This window comes from Glandiceps talaboti, chromosome 3 (genome assembly GCF_964340395.1).
Source record: "Glandiceps talaboti chromosome 3, keGlaTala1.1, whole genome shotgun sequence".
Taxonomy (NCBI): domain Eukaryota; kingdom Metazoa; phylum Hemichordata; class Enteropneusta; family Spengelidae; genus Glandiceps; species Glandiceps talaboti.
This window is the reverse complement of record NC_135551.1, coordinates 13,878,904-13,898,777: the sequence shown is the minus strand read 5'-3', so window position 1 is coordinate 13,898,777 and position 19,874 is coordinate 13,878,904. Positions and strand designations below refer to the sequence as shown.

Here is a 19,874-nt window from a genome sequence, read left to right as displayed (position 1 = left end):
AACCACGGCTAGTTACAAATTGGCCGCTCCGTTTAATATAATCAATGTATGGACCGTTTTTTTCTTATGGCAGAAGGCATGGGTGAGAAATATAAAAGTACCCTCTCATAATGGAATATGAATATAGAAAACTAAAAAGTATCACCTTCTAAAATACAGGCATCACAGAAAATCAGGTCATCAGTAATCACTTTCGTCATCATTTTTTTCTTTTTACTTAAATTTTCTTTGATTATCGTGGACGGTGTCTCTTCTCCTGATGTCAAGAAGGTACTTGATAGTATTTTAAAAACCAAATCATTCTCCGTGGTTTTAACAAATGCAGTATCAAAGGATCCTTGGTTTCTCTTTAAAATAATGATGTCAATTACAACGATCTTCTACTAACTATATATCTCTTCGCCTGTCTCAAGCTGTGCTAAAACTACCTACTAGCAATACGTTTATCTATTGATCACATTGCAATCTTTAACTCCCTGATGTTTAATTAGTATACATTTCACTTGTGCAGTTTTAAGTAGAAGCTTCAGGGTATCAACACTATGGGATATCTAATCTGGTATAATAAACAAAGTTGCAATGTTGTATTGTGTTCTAGTTGTTAATTTAACATCAAATGTTGGAGTTTTCTGTTTACCATCTGAGTGAAGTGAGGGAGTGTATGTGTGTCATATTACATGTGGAGTGACAAGCCAGCCTTGGTCTTATCAACAATTTGTTTACAATTAAACATCAGGGAGTGAAAGATTACACTGTGACAATAGAGAAACCTGGTGCTAGCAGGTAGTTTTAGCACAGCTTGAAACAGGCTAAGAGATACAGTTGGTAGAATATCGTTGTAATCCCCTTATAACAGTGGCAACTGGGTCTCCATTTTCGCACCTATTCCCTGCCATAGATAATGAGCGGTCCCTTTTTGCCAGTTAAAATATCATTATGCCATTCACATGCATTCTGGATGTAACTGACCAGTATAACTCGCTGTTCTGCTTCTTAGTAACCGTTCATTTGTCATGAAATGCTACAAACCTTATTTAGTTGGTCTAGTAAGTTTAGCAGTCGGGTTGGAAATACTCGTGTTTCTACAAATGGGTACTGGCGTACTACATTCTACATATAAAGTAATCAAAACAAAATATGGTGAAATACCACAGAATTCAACTAACAAGACGAACAAAAAGGTAAGATGAATCTATTCAAATTTAAATACAGGTTATTAAAAGTTCTCTGCTGAATGGGCGGTCACTATCAGTGGAGGATAACTAGGTATCAGAAGCTATGATATCCACTTAGCTGAAATTAAATCATATCATTCTCATGATTTCAATGAAAAATATTATGACCAAATCGCTTGGCATGCGAGTGTAAATGCAGTGTGCTATGACTATGTGTATGTGCGAGAGTATTGCTATTAATGCTACAGTAGTGGTTTTTAATTTTAATTTTTGCAAAATTAATATATTTTCATTTTCAAGTGCAACGAGTGACATTAAAGCAGAAAATAAAGCAAATACACCAAAATACACCAACCTAGTACTCACTGGATTTGGTAATGTGTCATTTCTAGTATTCTGTCATTTCAATATGTGTATATCCAATGCAGCAAATTTCGTACAAAATATAACAGTTGGTTCTGGTTCTCGTGACGTCCGGTACGTCGAATGATAGGGCGCACATATCCATATAGGTATGTAATAACGTTTGCAGAATTTCTCTGCAGTGGAATTACCAATGGTATCCGCGGCATATAGCAAAAGCCTCAAGGCGATATTATTTACCTTCTGTATTCAAGGTCTTCCACCAGGAAAGGCTTACAATATCACAACCTCCATTAGGATCTCCCAGATCTCTTCTGCCAAAACGTGTGAAAATGGAAGACCGTTATCTCTTCCCGGTTGTACAATTTGCTGGTGGACCAAACTTCCAATATCGTCAGTTTAAAATTGCCATCCAAATGGCGGTAAATACCAGTCGTACAGTAGTTTTGCCAGACTTTAAACACCATCACACAGGAGCATATGAGGGAAGAGTCAGCTTTAAAGAAACATTTGATGTTGAGCATTTTCATAAATTCATACCAGTCACAACCATCGATGAATTCAAAACAATATGTGGTTCACATGTTGATAATGTAATAACAGCTCCCCAGCAAAGAAAACCGAAATCCACAGATGACCCCGTGATGAGTATATATCGTCAGCAGCAAAGATGGCTGAAAAGTGTTGGCGTTACTATTCCAGATATTGAAAGTACAAGTATACCTCGTACATGGTTAGAATATAATACTCGGACAGAAAAATTGTCGAAAGCGGATTGCGTAGTTTTGCTATCTCCAATTGATCTTGAAAAGTCTTACTTTCCTCACAAACGAGAAGTGGCAGATGCTATGGATAAGTATCTTATCAGGACAAAGTTTTTGAGGAAAGCTGTTAATGAAGTGATACCTCGATTGTGTGAAGGTAAACCAATGATGGGTTTCCACTGGAGGAACAAAACAGGTGAACGGTGAGTACTCTTAATGCACCTACATATATAAAGAATGAAAATAAGGAATAGACTAAGCTCATTTCCAATGACTTGCCTAAATCTGTCAACCTCTTGCAAATCATGTCAGCACCTATTGTGTATAATATAATATGGATTTTTCGTTTCATTATCTGATTAAAACCACCACCTGAGTCTGAGTGATATTTAGATGGAAAACGTACGATCAAACATTCTCCCCTATTTGGCTGTGTAGTCTTCCAGGTTTGTCAATGGACAATTGTACCTCAATTTCCCCAACCTATAACCATAGTAGTAGCTGTGCCCCTGAAAGAAACTGTTTAAACCTTTGCTGTTACGTTGTTAAAGAAAACTCAAATTCCTTCTCAGATGACATTAAGAAAAAAGCGAGGGCTCACCACACATATTTTTTTTATATATAAGTCAAATTGATATCAAAGTTAGTCATTTTAATTTCCGTTTCTCCAACCAACGAAAGTATTAACTATATGAGAACACTAAAATATTGTCAATTTCCTCTATGAATTGATTTATCAATTCAAAGAGGCCAGGATCAAGCTGACGTATGGTATACTTTTTGGATAGATTTTTAAAATTGTACTTTTCAGGGGATATAAGTCCCTAGCTGCATTCTAACTGCAATAAACCTTCTAGTAATATTTTAATATAAACGTATGAGCTGTGATATTTACATCTGTTATAGCCTTGATAACAAAACGATGGTCCGTAATCTCAATATAATGAAACAATATAGTGTGCAGACAAAATACCGACACTCGAAATGTTTTAATTCAAATTTCTCTGTATACGACGACCTTCTGTTGTAACAAGACCACTGTTGCACTAAACTATTTGTAATGTCTCCTAGTTATACATTCACGGGGAGAAGACTTAATTTTCTAGTACACTAAATGTAAAGTTGACCTTCTGCAACAATTAAGCGGTTTCTCTCTTAACTCTCTCCATAAAACATACCGCAATTTTGGTATTAACCTAAACTTTCTTATAAATGCTTATTTTTGTTGAATATTTTACTGTCAATTTTAATATGTCTATTTGTCAGGGCATTTTTTTATTTTACATGTGTCAACATACAAGGAGATTGAATAACTTTTGAAGGCTTAAAACAGTCATTGACATCGCTGTTTGCAATAGTCTACATTTTCCATCTTTACCCGTATCATGCTTTGATAAGTGTTTTCATATATCGTAATGCATACATGGTGTATTTAAATGAAACTAGCAACATTAAGGCACGATTTTGTCACTACTACCAAAAACTCAATTAACACCCTAACAGACGAAGTCGGTTTCTTTGTGGTTAATTGTGTTTCTAACCCTTTCAGGTGTAATAAGGGACATATATTTCATGAAAAACCGTCAAAGATTTATTAATATACCTCTAGCCCAATAACAAACGATGATATTAAAAGACATATAAGTAAGGTCTTTGCTCATTTTCAAAATGAACAGGTTTTTGTTTGTATGGCAAAGTTTTAAGGGACTTCAAGAATTGTCATTTTCTTGGAACTAGATCCCCGATGCGAATGTTAGCTTAAATAAACATTCTAGTATTTCTGTACAATTGTAAATGTTGTTTTATTAAAGTGGTGACAGCATTACTGAAAAACCACGACCTACAATCTCAATGGAAACAATTGAATATAACATTCTTACTCCAGTCATGGACTAGGATTTCTTTTGTGCTAATTATATACATATCGAATCGAACAAAAAGTGGTGGCGCTCTACTTCTTGTGTGTGTGTACCTTGGGGTATACATGGTATATTAGGATACTTGATTTATAGACCACTGCTGTGTGCTTTTCTCGATGTCGAAACAATACGAATAGCATCCCTGATTTACACTTCTACAGAATACCAAGGGACAAATCTCTTAAAAAACGGTACTATGAGGGCACTGTATTCTCAATATGCTGTTTGCAGGCTGGAATGGCCTATTGTCATGGAATCGAAACAGCACCCTCAGTGACTGATCTGGTCTGTGAGTTGCCTTTGTCTTTAGCAGACCATGAGGGCACATATTGTGACCACATGTTGCTGGGTGGTCAACAGACAGACCATGTGATCTAAGTCTTGAGGGACTGTTCCCTAGTCAACACAGCAGTCCACAGCCTACCCAGGCACTGTGAACAGCTATATTTGGTGTGATCAGCATTGTCCATATTTCTTGTAGATCTCATCATAAAACCTTGTGTTTTGTGAGGGACAAGGGTTGTCTCGAGGCGGAAGTTCACACTCACAGTATTAGCTGCTGTACTCTTAATGTGTCAGGGAATACTAGAGAATCGACATTTGTCATCGACGTTTAACCTGGTTTCTGTGTGGGTTTTGGGGCAACCCCCAATTGCACTACAATATTAAAAAAAAATCATCGCGAAGACCTTGACAAATTAAAACAATTGTAACAACACGTTATTCTGTCGTTAGCAGGACGTGGTTTCATTCACTGAGGTATTGATTTATAATCTGAGGTGGACATCTGCTTATAATGTGACCCTTCATAATATAACTTCTAGCTTTTCAAACAATTACTTTGTATCACAAGAGCTGCCACCGGACCCTTTGACATGTTTCATTTGTTACATCTATGCTACTTCTCATTCATTGCAGGTGTCGTGGACAGTTTGGATATGATAAAAATCCCAGATGTCATAATATAGCTCAAGTTCAACTGGACATATTAAAGACTGTATTAAAAGACATAAATGACATCATTGGAGAATATGAAATCGGTTGCATGTTTGTTGCCCATGCACCAAAGGAAGACAGCAAGGTGAAATGACACTGAACTATATATTTGTAAACTTTCTTTCTATTTTTAATTACCGCTCATTCGCTCTATTCATCTTCAACATGATGATATTGTACAACCCATAACACCAAAATAAAGCATTTTCTATATACCACAATATATTATAGCATCCATATCAAGTGTAAATGTATGCTCTTTCATTTGCTAATTCGTCACATTAGAAAGGCGCCAAATTCTGGGCTTGTAAATACAGCAGTATACACTATACTTTCACACTTGATATGAATGCTGCAAACGAGTGCAGCACACAGAGAAAGTGCTTTACTTCAGTGTTAGTCGTTGTAACGTGGAAGTAAACATGACAAATATAGAAGTATTTCTCCATCAGATATTTTTCAGTAGAATATAAAGACTATGGGCACACGAAGGCATAGTTCTATTACATCTATGGAATCTGCTACACGTGGATCAAAATGTTCAAATTTACCATTTGAAAGCCAGATAACAGACACTACAAAGCGCAACATTGACAAACACCTCAAGTACATTTTTTAGCACTACGTACAGCACATAGCCATACCGTAATATGTATTGTCAACGTTACTTTAAGTTTACTGAAGAAAAGAGTGAAACTGTTACCTCTGCAAATACATGTTTGGAACGCAACTTCAAAATGACAAAAACGTTGCTGATGTGACCTTGTCAACCAACACACATCATGTGATGTATTTGCTATGTCCTTCATTGCAGGATTTCATGAATGTGTTGTCCAGTAATTATTCATACATTATCACAATTGATGACGTCATCAATCTACACCATCCTGATATTGATTCCTACAATGGTAATGACTACTTTATCTCATTAATTGAACAAGAAATTTGTGCAAGTAAGTACCGTACTTATAGGTGCATCATTATAGCTAAAATGACGTTTGATTGGTGTTTCACTCTTGGGATATTACGTTTGTGACACAGAGCTAGTCAAAGTTCGACCCAAGACTAACAATAACAGAGACACAACAAGACATAGCAGGATCATTGGCCCAACCACATTGAACACTGATAAGCATTGCTATTCTTTCACAGTGCAGTAAAAACGGGCATCTAATGAAAACATTACATGGACTGGATTATGGTAATGGCTTCAATTGTTTATTTTCTAACTGATAATCAACAATTAAACTTAACTACTTCTATATCCCCACTGTGCACTATGTTAAGTGTTTCTTTTGCATTAGCAGTTGTCTGAGGGTGTGTAATAAACGAGTGAAACACCAAGCCTACATCATTTTAGCTGTACTGGTGATGATTCCCATTTTCATATTCCTGTACATTGTTTATAATTGGTGAGAGCAAGGAAACAATTTTTAATTGAAGATATAGTCTTACATTTACATTATGAATATGAAATATTATATCACAGCGATATATTTTATAGTCCATACTCAAATCAGAAAAGTGAACTTTTTTGTTAAGTTAATCTTCTTTTGTCTAATAGAGCAATAGAGTAGAGTAGAGTAGAGTAGAGTAGAGTAGAGTAGGATAGAGTAGAGTAGAGTAGAGTAGAGTAGGATAGAGTAGAGTAGAGTAGAGTAGGATAGAGTAGAGTAGAGTAGGATAGAGTAGAGTAGAGTAGAGTAGTATATATATATATATATATATATATATATATATATATATATATATATATATATATATATATATATATATATAGTTTTGGTAGTACTGGAACTCTTTCTTGGTTGTAACTCCCAAGTTACAATCAAGAAAGAGTTCCAGTACTACCAAAACTATTACGCTCTGCCACTGCGGTATAGAGCACTGTCTTAGCAGATTGATACTCACCGAGTTATATATATATATATATATATATATATATATATATATATGTATATATATATATATATATATATATATATATATATATATATATATATATATACATATATATATATATATATATATATATATGTATGTATATATATATCTTGAGAACATAAGGGAAATATGTATACAACATAAAAAATGTCGACTAAGAATTCAACATGGCCATTGATTTTTTTTCCAAAAATGTCTCAATTGCGATGATATGTAGGAGTACCTTATTGTGTATGTTTTCCAAAAGAGTTTTTGCTCAAACTGGTTATATAATTGTTGCCAAATATGCCAAACCTTCACAAATATATGTATATTTAAGATAGTAATTTCAATGTTTGCTTGGAAGGCATGTTTATATTTTGAATTAGCACCATCAAATTGCCCTAAAGAAAGCTGCTTTCCAACATTTACCGAAAATGGTCCATAACATTCAAATTTCTTAAGATTGGGACTAGACTATACTATTCTATTGCACTTTTTTTCTAATTATCTAATGTTGTCTTTTTAGGGTCAAAGGTGTTTATTGGTAATGGAAGATCCAACTGGTCTACATTTGTATTCCGGGAACGACGAGCGTTCGACAAAGGGCGAAACTATGATATAGTCACAGATTTTCAAGATATAGCAGACGATATAAAATTTCGTTATTAAATAGCTGAATTCACAATTCGTACAAAACATTAAATACAAATTTAGCTAGGTGAGCTTTGTGAATACGTGTTATCTCTGAAATTAAAAAAAAACAAAACAAAGAAAACGTGTTCATACATTTGTAGACACTTTGGCGCATATAAGATCGAAGTGATGAAACATTTTCTTTATCTCGTATTTTAATGATTTACTCCTGTAATTTCTCTACGTGTTTTTCGTCAATAAATCCATGTTTATCTTCCCTAAGGAAGTACAATATCATGCTTCTGTCTGTCTGTCTGTCTGTCTGTCTGTCTGTCTGTCTATCTGTTTGTCTGTCTGTCAGTCTGTGGACAGAATGTCACAAATACCGCTGTATCGATTCTAATGAAACTTGCTGCTCACCTTTCCTATGGTAAAAAAAAGAACTGATTAGATCGTGGTAAACATCCTATGAATAATAATGATTAACTATAGCCTAATTAACGATTTTCAGTAATTAGACTATCTATAAAGGGCAAGGTTTAAATGCTATATATAATTTGGTACATATATTTGTGATACCAAAGCGAACACATTTTTAATTTCAATTTTAGTTTTAATTAGCTATTTGCATATTTTTGATGATAAGACTTTGCGAAAACAGAATTCCGCGTGACCTTTCCTAATTTTAATATTGACCCAACGTTAAGTGAGCGTTTCACATTACATGTTGTGTTGGCCATGAATAGACCGCATCTGTTTGAAATCTTTCTCAAGAATTCGCCAAGATAAATTCATACTATCTCTTCCCCACTATCTCATTCTCAATCAAAATTGGAAATCTAGTATTTCTGTATTTCTATGTTCATAGTGAGGAACGTGTTTACACACCCGCATCTCAGTTTGCCGTGTGAGAGCGTGAAATGAGAAAATCTTCACCCAAGGTCAAACCAGGTCAGCTTCAACTCCCGGGTCAAGTCACCAGTTTGTTACCAAAAATCCTTCAATACTCAAAGACCTTGCCAATTTGTTACTATGGTAATACAAAACACGTACGTGAAATTGTGAAATTTGTCAAAAATCAAATTCATTGTGGTTTAAATTTCAGAGAGTCAGTTCGAAAGTAGGATAGAAATACTGTGTTTATTTTAGTAATAAAAATCACATATTCATATTTTATTCTATGGAATACAAACTATCGCATCATAGTTCATACTTTCCTATTTCACAAGTGATGTTTCCCACAACATGATAACAAAACAGAGCTCACCTTTAGGGGTGAATTCTCTATTTAAAAAAATAACGATTCATTTTCATATTACCCATAAGCACTAGCCCTTTTAATGAACAAATTATATAATACTATAGTCGTTCTCAGAAAGATTGATAAGACACGTCGTTTGATAGTTGTCACAGCAATATTCTGAAACAATAAACTATCCTGTCGATATGTTGTATACGTCAAAGCGAAATTTAAAGCACTATACTTGTAGTATTTGTAAAATAAATTTAAAGGCAGCATCTGTCACCAAATCTCAATAACTCCAGATTGATACACATGGAATGTTTCTAATTCCAGATTTCGACATCAAAGGTGTTGTCATAGACACTCTAACCTACCAACCAACCACCCAAGCTTGTAGGGAATTTGATACAAATGCATCAGTGTGTTGAATGCCACAGTATGTATTTAACACTTGAATGGTTTGATATTTTGTACTGCTTTCGAAAATAGTCAATTCTGTATTTTGTTCTGTATTGGTACTAGCGTATATGGATAATGTCTGTATGTATTCGGTTTACACATTCCATTTTTATGTGTCTTTCAGAATTACCACTTCAAAGCCAAGAGTGTATAACCTTGAAAACGTAACGACAGCCAGTTAGATGTAGCCGCAATTGACATAATCCATTTACTGCCAATGAAAACAGAATTATGACTTACGTTCATTCTAGACCTAACAACTCACCACGATCACATACTGTCCTGCTTATTAATAACTGATTTGTGTTTAGTCATACAACGCAACAACACTAATTACTATCGATTCAAATTAAACGATTGCTCCAAACGCAAACATGAAAAGTGTACATTTGTCAACTTCACACTTCATTCTCTTTTCAACAGATATACCTACTATTCAGAAAACGTGACCTTACGACACGTGAGCCTAATAAGAGGCCATAGGTACCTAGAAGTTTGTATCTCATCCCGTCTCTGTTCAATAATGGTTTTTTAAGTGTCCTGATGTAAATGGCTTTTACTTTTTTTACTTTACTTTTTACTTTATGTAATTGACAGAATGCTGGAAGACTTCTGATGCATTGAAGCCTGTGCGTATCTGAACACTAGTTTATTTAAGGGTTGTCAGTGGCCGAGTGGTTAAACCACTTGCCTCTTACCACTGCGGTCGGGGTTCGAACCCCATTCAGGGTTCGATTAAATTTACCACGCTGTAAGTAAGAAAAGTGTCGTTCAGTTTGACTCTACCGAACAACGCAGGTTTTCTCCGTGTACTCCAGTTTCCTCCTGCACTAACAATAAACCTTAACTTCCTCCTGTTATTGGGCAATGTATGTCTGCTGAATGGTTTACTAATAAATAAATAAATAAATAAATAAATAAATAAATAAATAAAAATTGGGGTTCCTTGACCTTGCAGTGCTGTTTTTGGACTTCCATTGTTTACACTATCTTGATCACAAGGTGATTAGACTCGCACAATAGAGGAACCGCTATCACCCCCTTGTGTAATCTACCACATTGAAGAACAATAGATGTAGTTTGCGTCTTAAGTTAGTAAACCATATAGACCCGTTAGTGGAGGGTCTATGTGGAGGGTCTATGAGTAAACTGAAGGTTCGATTATCATTGTCATAAGAGATGCAGTCGTCAAGATTGTCCCAGGCTAAATAATGAGAAGCGCCAACAATTGCATATCTATTATCTTTACATCTGCATAATCAAAATTGATTTTTATTGACGCTGTCCAGAGATTTTCCATTTTCATTGTTATTATCAAATTATATAAGACTGAAATTAAAGGAGGTGTTATATTCATTGTAATGGCTTTCCATATTGCAAAAAAAAGCAAAAAGCGAAAACACATACAAAACAAAACAAAACAAAACAAAACAAAACAAAACAAAACAAAACAAAACAAAACAAAAAAGCGAGACGTTCACTCTGAATGATTAGTTTTTCTACATTAATTGTTGTGTATGTCCTTACATGGTATTGCTGTGAATTTATGTTTGTAAATTTGTGAGGGGACAGGCTCAAACTAGCTGTAAGCTACTTCCCGACTTCCCATTTACCCACTGTTATAGTTTGTTTAGGGGTAAATAAACTGATTACAAATTATTTCATGTGATTACATATAACGTATTTAATCATGTGCACGTTAAATAAGAGTGCCGAAATATATTGATTATATTCACAAATATGATTTTACTATTATCCACACAAGTATTGAGTTTACAAAAAAAATATCACACAGTTAAGGAACGTGTGGGAGCATAATATCATTCGTATGTACTTTCCTTTCGTGGACATGTTTTAGGACCAAGGTAATAATGTTTGCGTGACCTTTCCGTATTAACAAAAAACAGCTGTGCCCTGTGATAAATTCTCTATGGGATACGATGCTGAAGTGAAATTAATTTACAAAGAATTAGGTGAATTGTCGCCACAAGTATCATCTGAATTGTACATTTACCACAGATTCGTATTTTGCTATACATTAATTATATACGATACGTACGTAGTGTATTCATTAGGCCACCGGCCCCTTTGCACACACACAAAAAATAAATAAATAAACATAACAACTAATTCTTGCTTTACTTCATCCCCCCTTTCGCAAGAGTAATATATATATATATATATATATATATATATATATATATATATATATATATATATATATATATATATATATATATATATATAAACATGGCAGTACCTAATGCAGTCAACAAAGTATAGCAAAATACAACGACGTGTGTTTTCTAAAAAGATTAGAAATCACTGCATTCAACTCTTTCCGCAGCTTCCTACTTTCTTTTCCGAGTTTTGAATTTTAATGTAATATTCAGATTATATTAAGAAAATACAATAAATTCCATCAAAGAATGACCAATCTAATAACAAAAAGTTAAATGTAGTGATGTACCTTGCAATTGTAGACCGAATATTGGGCATAACAGTTATAGATTCATGACACTAAACAAAATTTCATTATGTTCAAATGATACCAATAAACAATCCTAATATTTGTTATGTATGCATGGGTAAATGTATATGTCTGTATGTGTATCTCTGTAAATTTGAATAATTTGATTACACCTGTTCCACTACATACTTAGAATAATATCCTAAAGTTCTTAAACATTTTTTTTGTAATTTGGCACATCTTTTTACCAATTGAGGGGTACTATAGCCAATATTATTTGCATTCCGGCAATTATTATGTGTAGGAAGGTGGGTGCAGTACTCCATATGATTGCAAGACTTAGAATTCATGGATAAAATCACCAACCGTGACGTTAGGTGATGCAGGATAGGATGTACCATGGCAAAACCATGTTTGTGCCCATAAAAGTTGCCATTATAAACGTAAAGAACACAAAATAAATAGAGGACATTTTCCAGTTGTCTCCGTTTTATACTTCTATTGTATCATTAATTTTTGTAATTGTCTGCACAGCTGCGATTGCTCTCTGACATCATAAGCAAAACTGCGCATGCGTTCCGCAGTAGAGATATTTGGTATGTCCTTTCCGGTTCATACACATAGTAAAATATTAATATTTATGATAATAACATCCCCTAGCATCGTTCCTTGTTATGCAAATAAAAAAGATTACAGTAAGTCCTTCATAGATGAAAAGGGGCTGGATACGTTATATACAGTTAAAAAAAAACAGTGACCGTGTCGATCCAATGGGTTACTTGAAAACTATTTTCCTTGGCCTTGTTTGTGCCGTTGTATTGGTTGAGTTTTTATTATATGGGTTCTATGGCTTTTTTGAGTTCGGCATTTTAGGCAATCACTGGAGGAATGGTGTGACTCTTAATGATCTGTATGATGGACACAGCGATGATCAGTCGGAGGTAAGATGTTGAGTCTAACGTAAAGTTACAATTTAGCTGTGAAATATTATTGTCCTGGCTCATGACTAAAATTCAGGGATCTTCTCTATTGTCGAAATAAGTCAAGATCAATCAACTGCCTTGTGAATAGATAAAGCAAATATCAGGAATTCAAATCCTTCAAAATCAAAATTGTTTTGGTTGAAAACGAATATGAAACGAAGCTGACATGAAATTATTCAGTTGTGTACATAATGTGGGGGAAGGGAATTATAGCAGTCTCGATATATCATATCATTATTATAATATGCAATATGCTGCCTGTCGTTTGGATTACAACTATTTCCATGTCCCTGTTCTGACTCTACATACAAACTAATCATGTTTAGTTTCACATTGCATTGCATAGATTTCACTGTACCGAAGTTTTACGTTCAAATGTTAACGTGCCATGTCGCAGTCAGAATAGACGATTTGTCTGTGAAAACACGTAGAATCACATAGAAACATTATCCTAACGTAGAAATATCAAGAAATTAAATTTAACCATCAACATGTTAGCTATTGTTATCCAATATGATTTAATCTAATTGCAAACAATTATTGATTTCTTCACGATGACGTCATTAGTTCTGTAATCAGTCTGATTCACGGTGGAATGATATATATATATATATAAATATATATATATATATATATATATATATATATATATATATATATATATATATCTGTGTGTGTGTGTGTGTGTGTGTGGTACTGCTTCAAAAACTCACGTTCTTCGTACTCACTCAAGTGACAAGAGCAGAGCATTCAAATATTGCTTGTAATTGGATGTTTTTTTTCCTTTGGGAACGCAACTTTTTATCTAGCGTTAAGGCCCTTAGGGTTGCTGGGAAATCGCATCTACAGAAAATACAATACCCGAATTTGTTTGAACTGGCAAAAAAAACAGTAATACAACACATTTGTGGGACCAGATGTGTTATAATGTATACATTCATATATAAATGGTTAATCACCAAGACCAACACAATTAGGAACTTAATTCTCATATTGCAACATACGTACATGTAGCCATTATCACAATTAATATCGTATTTCTTCATGCAAACTGCATGGAGCATAGAATGAAATGTATAGACTTAATCCAAGGAATGAGGATGATATTTGGCATTACTCGGATTTTCACCCTTCTTCTGTTATTATCAGGCGACTGTTAAATTGAGATTGTCAAGGTATATATGTCTGTATTTATTACGTAACAAGTTGGTCGGACTAAACTATTCCTTACGGGGGTTATATATATATATATATATATATATATATATATATATATATATATAGATATATAGATATATCAGGTTAAAATGTTAAAATAAGTTCTTTGTGAATATTTCCAAGTCGTACCAAGCAACACAAACGTACTAATCAAGAAATAGAGATTGCGACAAAGGATGAATTTTAATGATGATGCAATGAGCTGATGCATTTGTAACCGTCTCGTTCCAATGAGCTATCCATCTGACAAAGCCTCATATAATAAGCCGTGTCGCTCGTGTGTTTGCGAGCATTTCGGTATAACATCAATCAAACAATCTATACAGATTAAGGTAAAAGAGAAAATTCGATCGTAGGACGTGCAGAGACTGGTTTTCTCTAGATCTACAAAGTATTTGCGGATATAATATATTATATGAAATGATATCCACATATTATTTGTGTTCGAGTAGACATTGAAGCAAAGTGAATTACTTCATCTCGTATATCTGTGTGCATAGGGAAAGATGTGAACAGAAGAATCATTATGTATTTATATTTTATGAAGTATTATTTCAGACGACACGTACAAACACGTTACAAAGCTATGATACGTGCTAAAGCCATCGTTATTTGCTCTCATCTAATTTGTATTTAAGTTGACATGTGTACGTCTAGGCATATTTTGTAATACTTTATAATATAACTCTCTGAAAGAATGTCAGAGAGAGAGAGAGAGAGAGAGAGAGAGAGAGAGAGAGAGAGAGAGAGAGAGAGAGAGAGAGAGAGAGAGAGACAGAGAGACAGACAGACAGACAGACAGACAGACAGACAGACAGAGACAGAGAGACAGAGGTAGGCATACTAAGGGGTTTCATTGGTCCAGTCTTTATCTGGTGAGATTATAGCTGCTAACGTGTTATCTAAATGAGCAAACAAACTTAAATTTGTATAACGGAATACTGGAAATTTTAATCTGAAAACAAAGAAATTACTTGTCTCGGCTTTGATTCAGTGTCATTTCGACTCTACCTGTTCATCTTGGTACGATGGTCTCACAAAGAAGTTGAAGGGTTGACTACAAGTTCTGCAAAATAATATCATGAGATACATACTTAATGCAGCTGTTCCTAGAACCCACATTGGATATAATCAATTTAAAATTGTATGTATGTTTCCAGTAGAACTCAACCAATTAAAACTCAATCATATGTTCAACATAAAGCATTGTGCTCCTGAGTACTTAAATTGCAATGTAGAAATGGTCCGTAATCGGCACAGTTATAGAACAAGAGCGAGTGAACTGTCATTTGTTGTCCCAAAAATCAGTGGTATGGGTTAAAGTTCGTTCGCCTACACAGTCATCGGTCTTTGGAATAGCAGCACCAACCACACATGTACCTGGGAATTTGACATATGTAGATAGTTTCAACTTTTGGCCGGCGACAATTCTTTTTTCGAAAATCCTTCCCCCCCCCCTCGAAATCATATGCTGAACCCCTTAGGCTTGCACTTCAATCTATCAATCTTGCTCTGTCAATATTTGAATATTCTAATTTGAAATAAATGCTTTAGCATAACTCCTTAGAATGAAATATCGAAAACTGATCCTAATATAACCAGCTATTACTTTATAGCCGTCGTTTTTAAAGTGAAGATTTGTTTATATAATTCCTCAACAGGAAAATAGGACAGAAAGAGGATCCCAAATTATTCCTGGAAAAAGCATTCTACTGAATTCCATACGGATCAACATTCCTGAAACGACAACAGAATTGGAAGAAATTGAAAACGAAAGTAGTTCCGTGAGTTCTAACGCGTTGTTGGAAGAAAATACTTCTGTAGTGAATTTCATTCCGAGTACGTCTATTCGGAGTTCCACCCCGAGTACTTCGCCCGTAGAAATTAACCTCCATCGGTCAACATCAGGATATTTTACCTACACTCTCCCCCAAGAAAGACGACAAAAGATGAAGAATCGTTTTCTCATTCCGATTGTACATTATAATGGTGGGCCGAATTTTCAATACAGACAATTCAAAACTTCTATGCAGATGGCAGTACACACAAACCGAAGCATCGCCCTGGCAGATTTCAATCAACACCGGACAATGGCTTACGATGGCAGGATACTTTTCAATGATACTTTCAATGCTGATGTTTTGAACGACTTCATGCCAGTTGCCACTCAGAAGGAAATTCGGCAGCAATGTGGTAAATATATCAATGATGTCATAACAGTTCCCTACTACAGAGGCAGGCCATTGAATTTCCTTCTTCATTCATACGACCTGCAAAGAGAATGGTACCGTAATATTTATGATATACTTATACCAGATTATGAGATCGCTGTACAGCAAGTAAATGCCTCATATGCCGTCAAGAAAACCCATTCTGCAAAGTGTGCCGCCTTGATAAGCCCCGAAGCATTCGAACATTTGCGGTATCCAGAAATGGACAAAATATCGGATGCAATTGACGGTCATATGATAAGAATACCTGCTATTAGGAATGCTATCTCTGACGTCATGCCAAAGCTGTGTGGAGGAAAGCCAATTGTAAGCTTTCACTGGAGAAATAAGACTGGAGAAATGTAAGTGGCGTGTATGTAGTACCTCGAACCAAAGTCTGATTTTTGGAAATGTCATTCTTAATTGGCTTACCAAATATTGCAATTATACTTAAAGAAACTTTGAAATGTAACGTTTGTGTACGATACATATGATCCGGTAGTGTTGAACTCAGTTATTTCAATATAAATTTCTGTACACGTGCCTGTTGGTGAAATCAACATTATTAATATTATAAATGATGACACCATGTTAACGCAAAGTGGAAATATTAGGTGGATCATAAGTGACATAAAGGCCGTTTTTCATGAATTCATATCAATCTATATTTATTTATTTATTTAAAGTTATTAATGTTAATGTTTAAGTATTATTGATTGTTGTTTCTCTAGAAAACATGGCACACGTGTCTTTCAATACCATCATGTTTGTGCATGTGTGGACGTGTGTGGATGTGTTTTTGCGTGTGTGTTTGTTCTTTGTGTATGTGTATCACTGTATGTGTATGTGTACATGTATGTGTCTGTGTGTGTGCGCGTGTGCGCGCGTGTAAGTGTGTGTGTGTGTGTGGGGGGTCTGACTTCGAGTTTGTTAAAATAAAAACAAACAAACTGTACACCAAAGTAGACATTTAAGTTATTTCAACTGTATTTATTCTTGACCTCCCATCAATTATTGAAGCCCATCAGTGCATTTACTTTGCAATGATAAAATATTTATTGTAGTATCCGTTTATTTATGTGTGTTAATAATAAATGCACAAATGGTGTACTGTACACAGTTTAGGGTTTTCCGTCAATAATGCCATGAATCGTGTTACCTATGTGTTTATCAAATAAAACCCCGTAGACCTGAACACGTGTCACTAAAAATGATGAATAACATGTACAGAATATAATGCCAATAATTTGCTCAATTCAGTAACAATTAATGTTTCGGTTTTCAATTAGGTGTCGCTACCATGACACAGGCAGATCACGATGTGATACTCTACTTCAGATGCAAGACAGAATAGTGAAGAAGATGGCCCCTAGAATACAAGACGTTATAAAAGAAAATGGCATTGGGTGTTTTTTTGTAGCATATACACCGGATGAACCCAGCGTAAGTAGAAATTTAATTGAATACATTAATCACGATAGGGACGAGCTGTCACTGTATCATTTGCGTCGTAAAGCCTTTAAGCTCATTAAAAGAATGAGACATCATGTGGATTGTTCTTTGTGTAAGTGTACGTGTGTATATATATATTATATATATATATATATATATATATATATATATATATATATATATATATATATATATATCTGTGTGTGTGTACATTGCTGTATGTACATGTATGTATGTATGTATGTATGTATGTATGTATGTATGTATGTATGTATGTATGTATGTATGTATGTATGTACCAGCTTGAGTCTTTGAAAACTGTATTAGAACAGAATCAATTTTAAAAATTGCGATAACGAATCAGTCATTTTTTTACATTTCTTTTTCCCTATAGAATATACTGGCCATGTTATCTGAGAGTTTTGCAAACATAATCACAATGGCTGACGTCATTGCGCTACACAATCCGTATATTGATTCGGTTATTCGTGATGGTTACTTTATGTCCTTACTTGAGCAGGAGTTATGTGCACGTAAGTTCAGAGGTCATTTCTGGCTCCGTTCTTGTGGGGGACGGGGACACATTCTCCGCTTTCCTATGTTGGAAACGCTGAAGGCTAGAGCAACTCAACAAAACAACCACAGATAGTTTTACAACATCACGTAACATTTTGTTTAAATAATCAAAACCTATTTTCAATAACCTATGGTGTCCATTTTCGCTATGTCTGGTAAATACATAATTAAGATCACAATTCGTTAAATCTTTCATTGAAATACGATTTGAAAGAGTACGTCAACACCAATATGACAAATACCTTATCTATGTTGTGTCTTTATTTTTTTAATTATATTTTTGGAAAATACCATATATTTTACATTATAATCTTCCAGTTTTGGTTATCTCCTTCAAAACGCGCGGTTTACAAGTGAAAGTATCGCAATACTTGTTATTCAAGATTTTTGAAATTTCCTTTTAATATTATCAGCAAGAATATCAAAATATTGTAAGAAGTTTAAAAAACCTTAAATAAATCAGAGGGTATTCAAAAAAAGGTTGACTACTAATATTGACTCAAATTTCAGAGTCTGATACTTTTTATTGATGTACAGTTTCTTCTGTACTGAGTTGGTCAATTAATATCAGTTATGAGTGTACAACAGATATATTATCGAGTAGACCGTATGTATGTATGTATGTATGTATGTATGTATGTATGTATGTATGTATGTATGTATGTATGTATGTCTGTCTGTCTGTCTGTCTGTCTGTCTGTCTGTCTGTCTGTCTGTCTGTATGTATGTATGTATGTATGTATGTATGTATGTATGTATGTATGTATGTATGTATGTATGTATGTCATACAAAATTTACATTCCAATTAACAGACTATAGTTAATGGTCCATGTCTCTGATCTTGGAGGATTTGTCTGTCTAAAAACTTCCTTCATTATTTGTACTGTTGTTTTATAGGAACAAAGATTTTCATCGGAAATGGTAAATCTAATTGGTCAAGTTTTATATTCAAGGAGAGACGAGCATTCGACAAAGGACCAAGCCTTGACATTACAGAAGATTTTCCAGAGGTCATAAATGAGATACATGACTGTTTTAAATAATGAATCCCATGGTTTATTACAATATCTCCTGTTATCAGCTGTTACTCAAGGATGCAGGATCGTGCTGACTTATTGCCTAATTGAGCCCCCCCCCCTTACTGGACATGAACAAAACCACCCATGTGGTGATTGACAGAAAAATACGTTTGTAGTAATGTGGATTATGCTCTATTCTGTGTAACACATTTTATCAAAATATGATGATAGAGTTCCTAAATGTTCAACAAACTTTGTGGAATCGACCATCTCAAAGCTTTCGAAGCTTTTCTGTGATGATACAACTTGCTATTCAAACTATAATTCGTACAATGACAATATTAAATCATCTGCCTTTTGAATATAATATCAAAATACACAATTAAAAATGTATCGTAAGCTAAATATTTGCAATATAATCACAAAAGGTGCAAACTACTCGATCATTTAAATTTTATATGATCGTT

General features: G+C 34.4%; 2 protein-coding genes across 2 annotated transcripts; both read left to right on the top strand.

The window, feature by feature from the left end:
- The first annotated feature begins 1,088 nt into the window (after positions 1–1,088).
- LOC144433074 (uncharacterized) lies at positions 1,089–7,812 on the top strand. The gene is made up of 5 exons (XM_078121384.1): positions 1,089–1,181; positions 1,793–2,505; positions 5,140–5,302; positions 6,032–6,170; positions 7,670–7,812. Exons 1-5 carry the CDS (start codon positions 1,089–1,091, stop codon positions 7,810–7,812), a joined length of 1,251 nt encoding a protein of 416 aa, XP_077977510.1.
- An 8,427-nt stretch (positions 7,813–16,239) lies between these two features.
- Positions 16,240–19,528, top strand: LOC144433072 (uncharacterized). The gene is made up of 4 exons (XM_078121383.1): positions 16,240–16,721; positions 17,649–17,802; positions 18,206–18,344; positions 19,286–19,528. The coding sequence occupies exons 1-4, from the start codon at positions 16,240–16,242 to the stop codon at positions 19,429–19,431; spliced, it is 921 nt and encodes a 306-aa protein (XP_077977509.1). The 3' UTR covers positions 19,432–19,528.
- The last annotated feature ends 346 nt before the right edge of the window (positions 19,529–19,874 follow it).

Bases quoted from the DNA above. Each gene is read 5' to 3' on its own strand.
- LOC144433072 (XM_078121383.1), top strand. From the start codon at position 16,240: ATGGCTTACGATGGCAGGATACTTTTCAATGATACTTTCAATGCTGAT. The intron at 16,722-17,648 runs GTAAGTGGCGTG...GTTTTCAATTAG, and splicing joins AGAAATAAGACTGGAGAAAT to GTGTCGCTACCATGACACAG. The intron at 17,803-18,205 runs GTAAGTAGAAAT...TTTTCCCTATAG, and splicing joins ATACACCGGATGAACCCAGC to AATATACTGGCCATGTTATC.
- LOC144433074 (XM_078121384.1), top strand. From the start codon at position 1,089: ATGGGTACTGGCGTACTACATTCTACATATAAAGTAATCAAAACAAAA. The intron at 5,303-6,031 runs GTGAAATGACAC...CCTTCATTGCAG, and splicing joins CACCAAAGGAAGACAGCAAG to GATTTCATGAATGTGTTGTC. The intron at 6,171-7,669 runs GTAAGTACCGTA...TTGTCTTTTTAG, and splicing joins TGAACAAGAAATTTGTGCAA to GGTCAAAGGTGTTTATTGGT.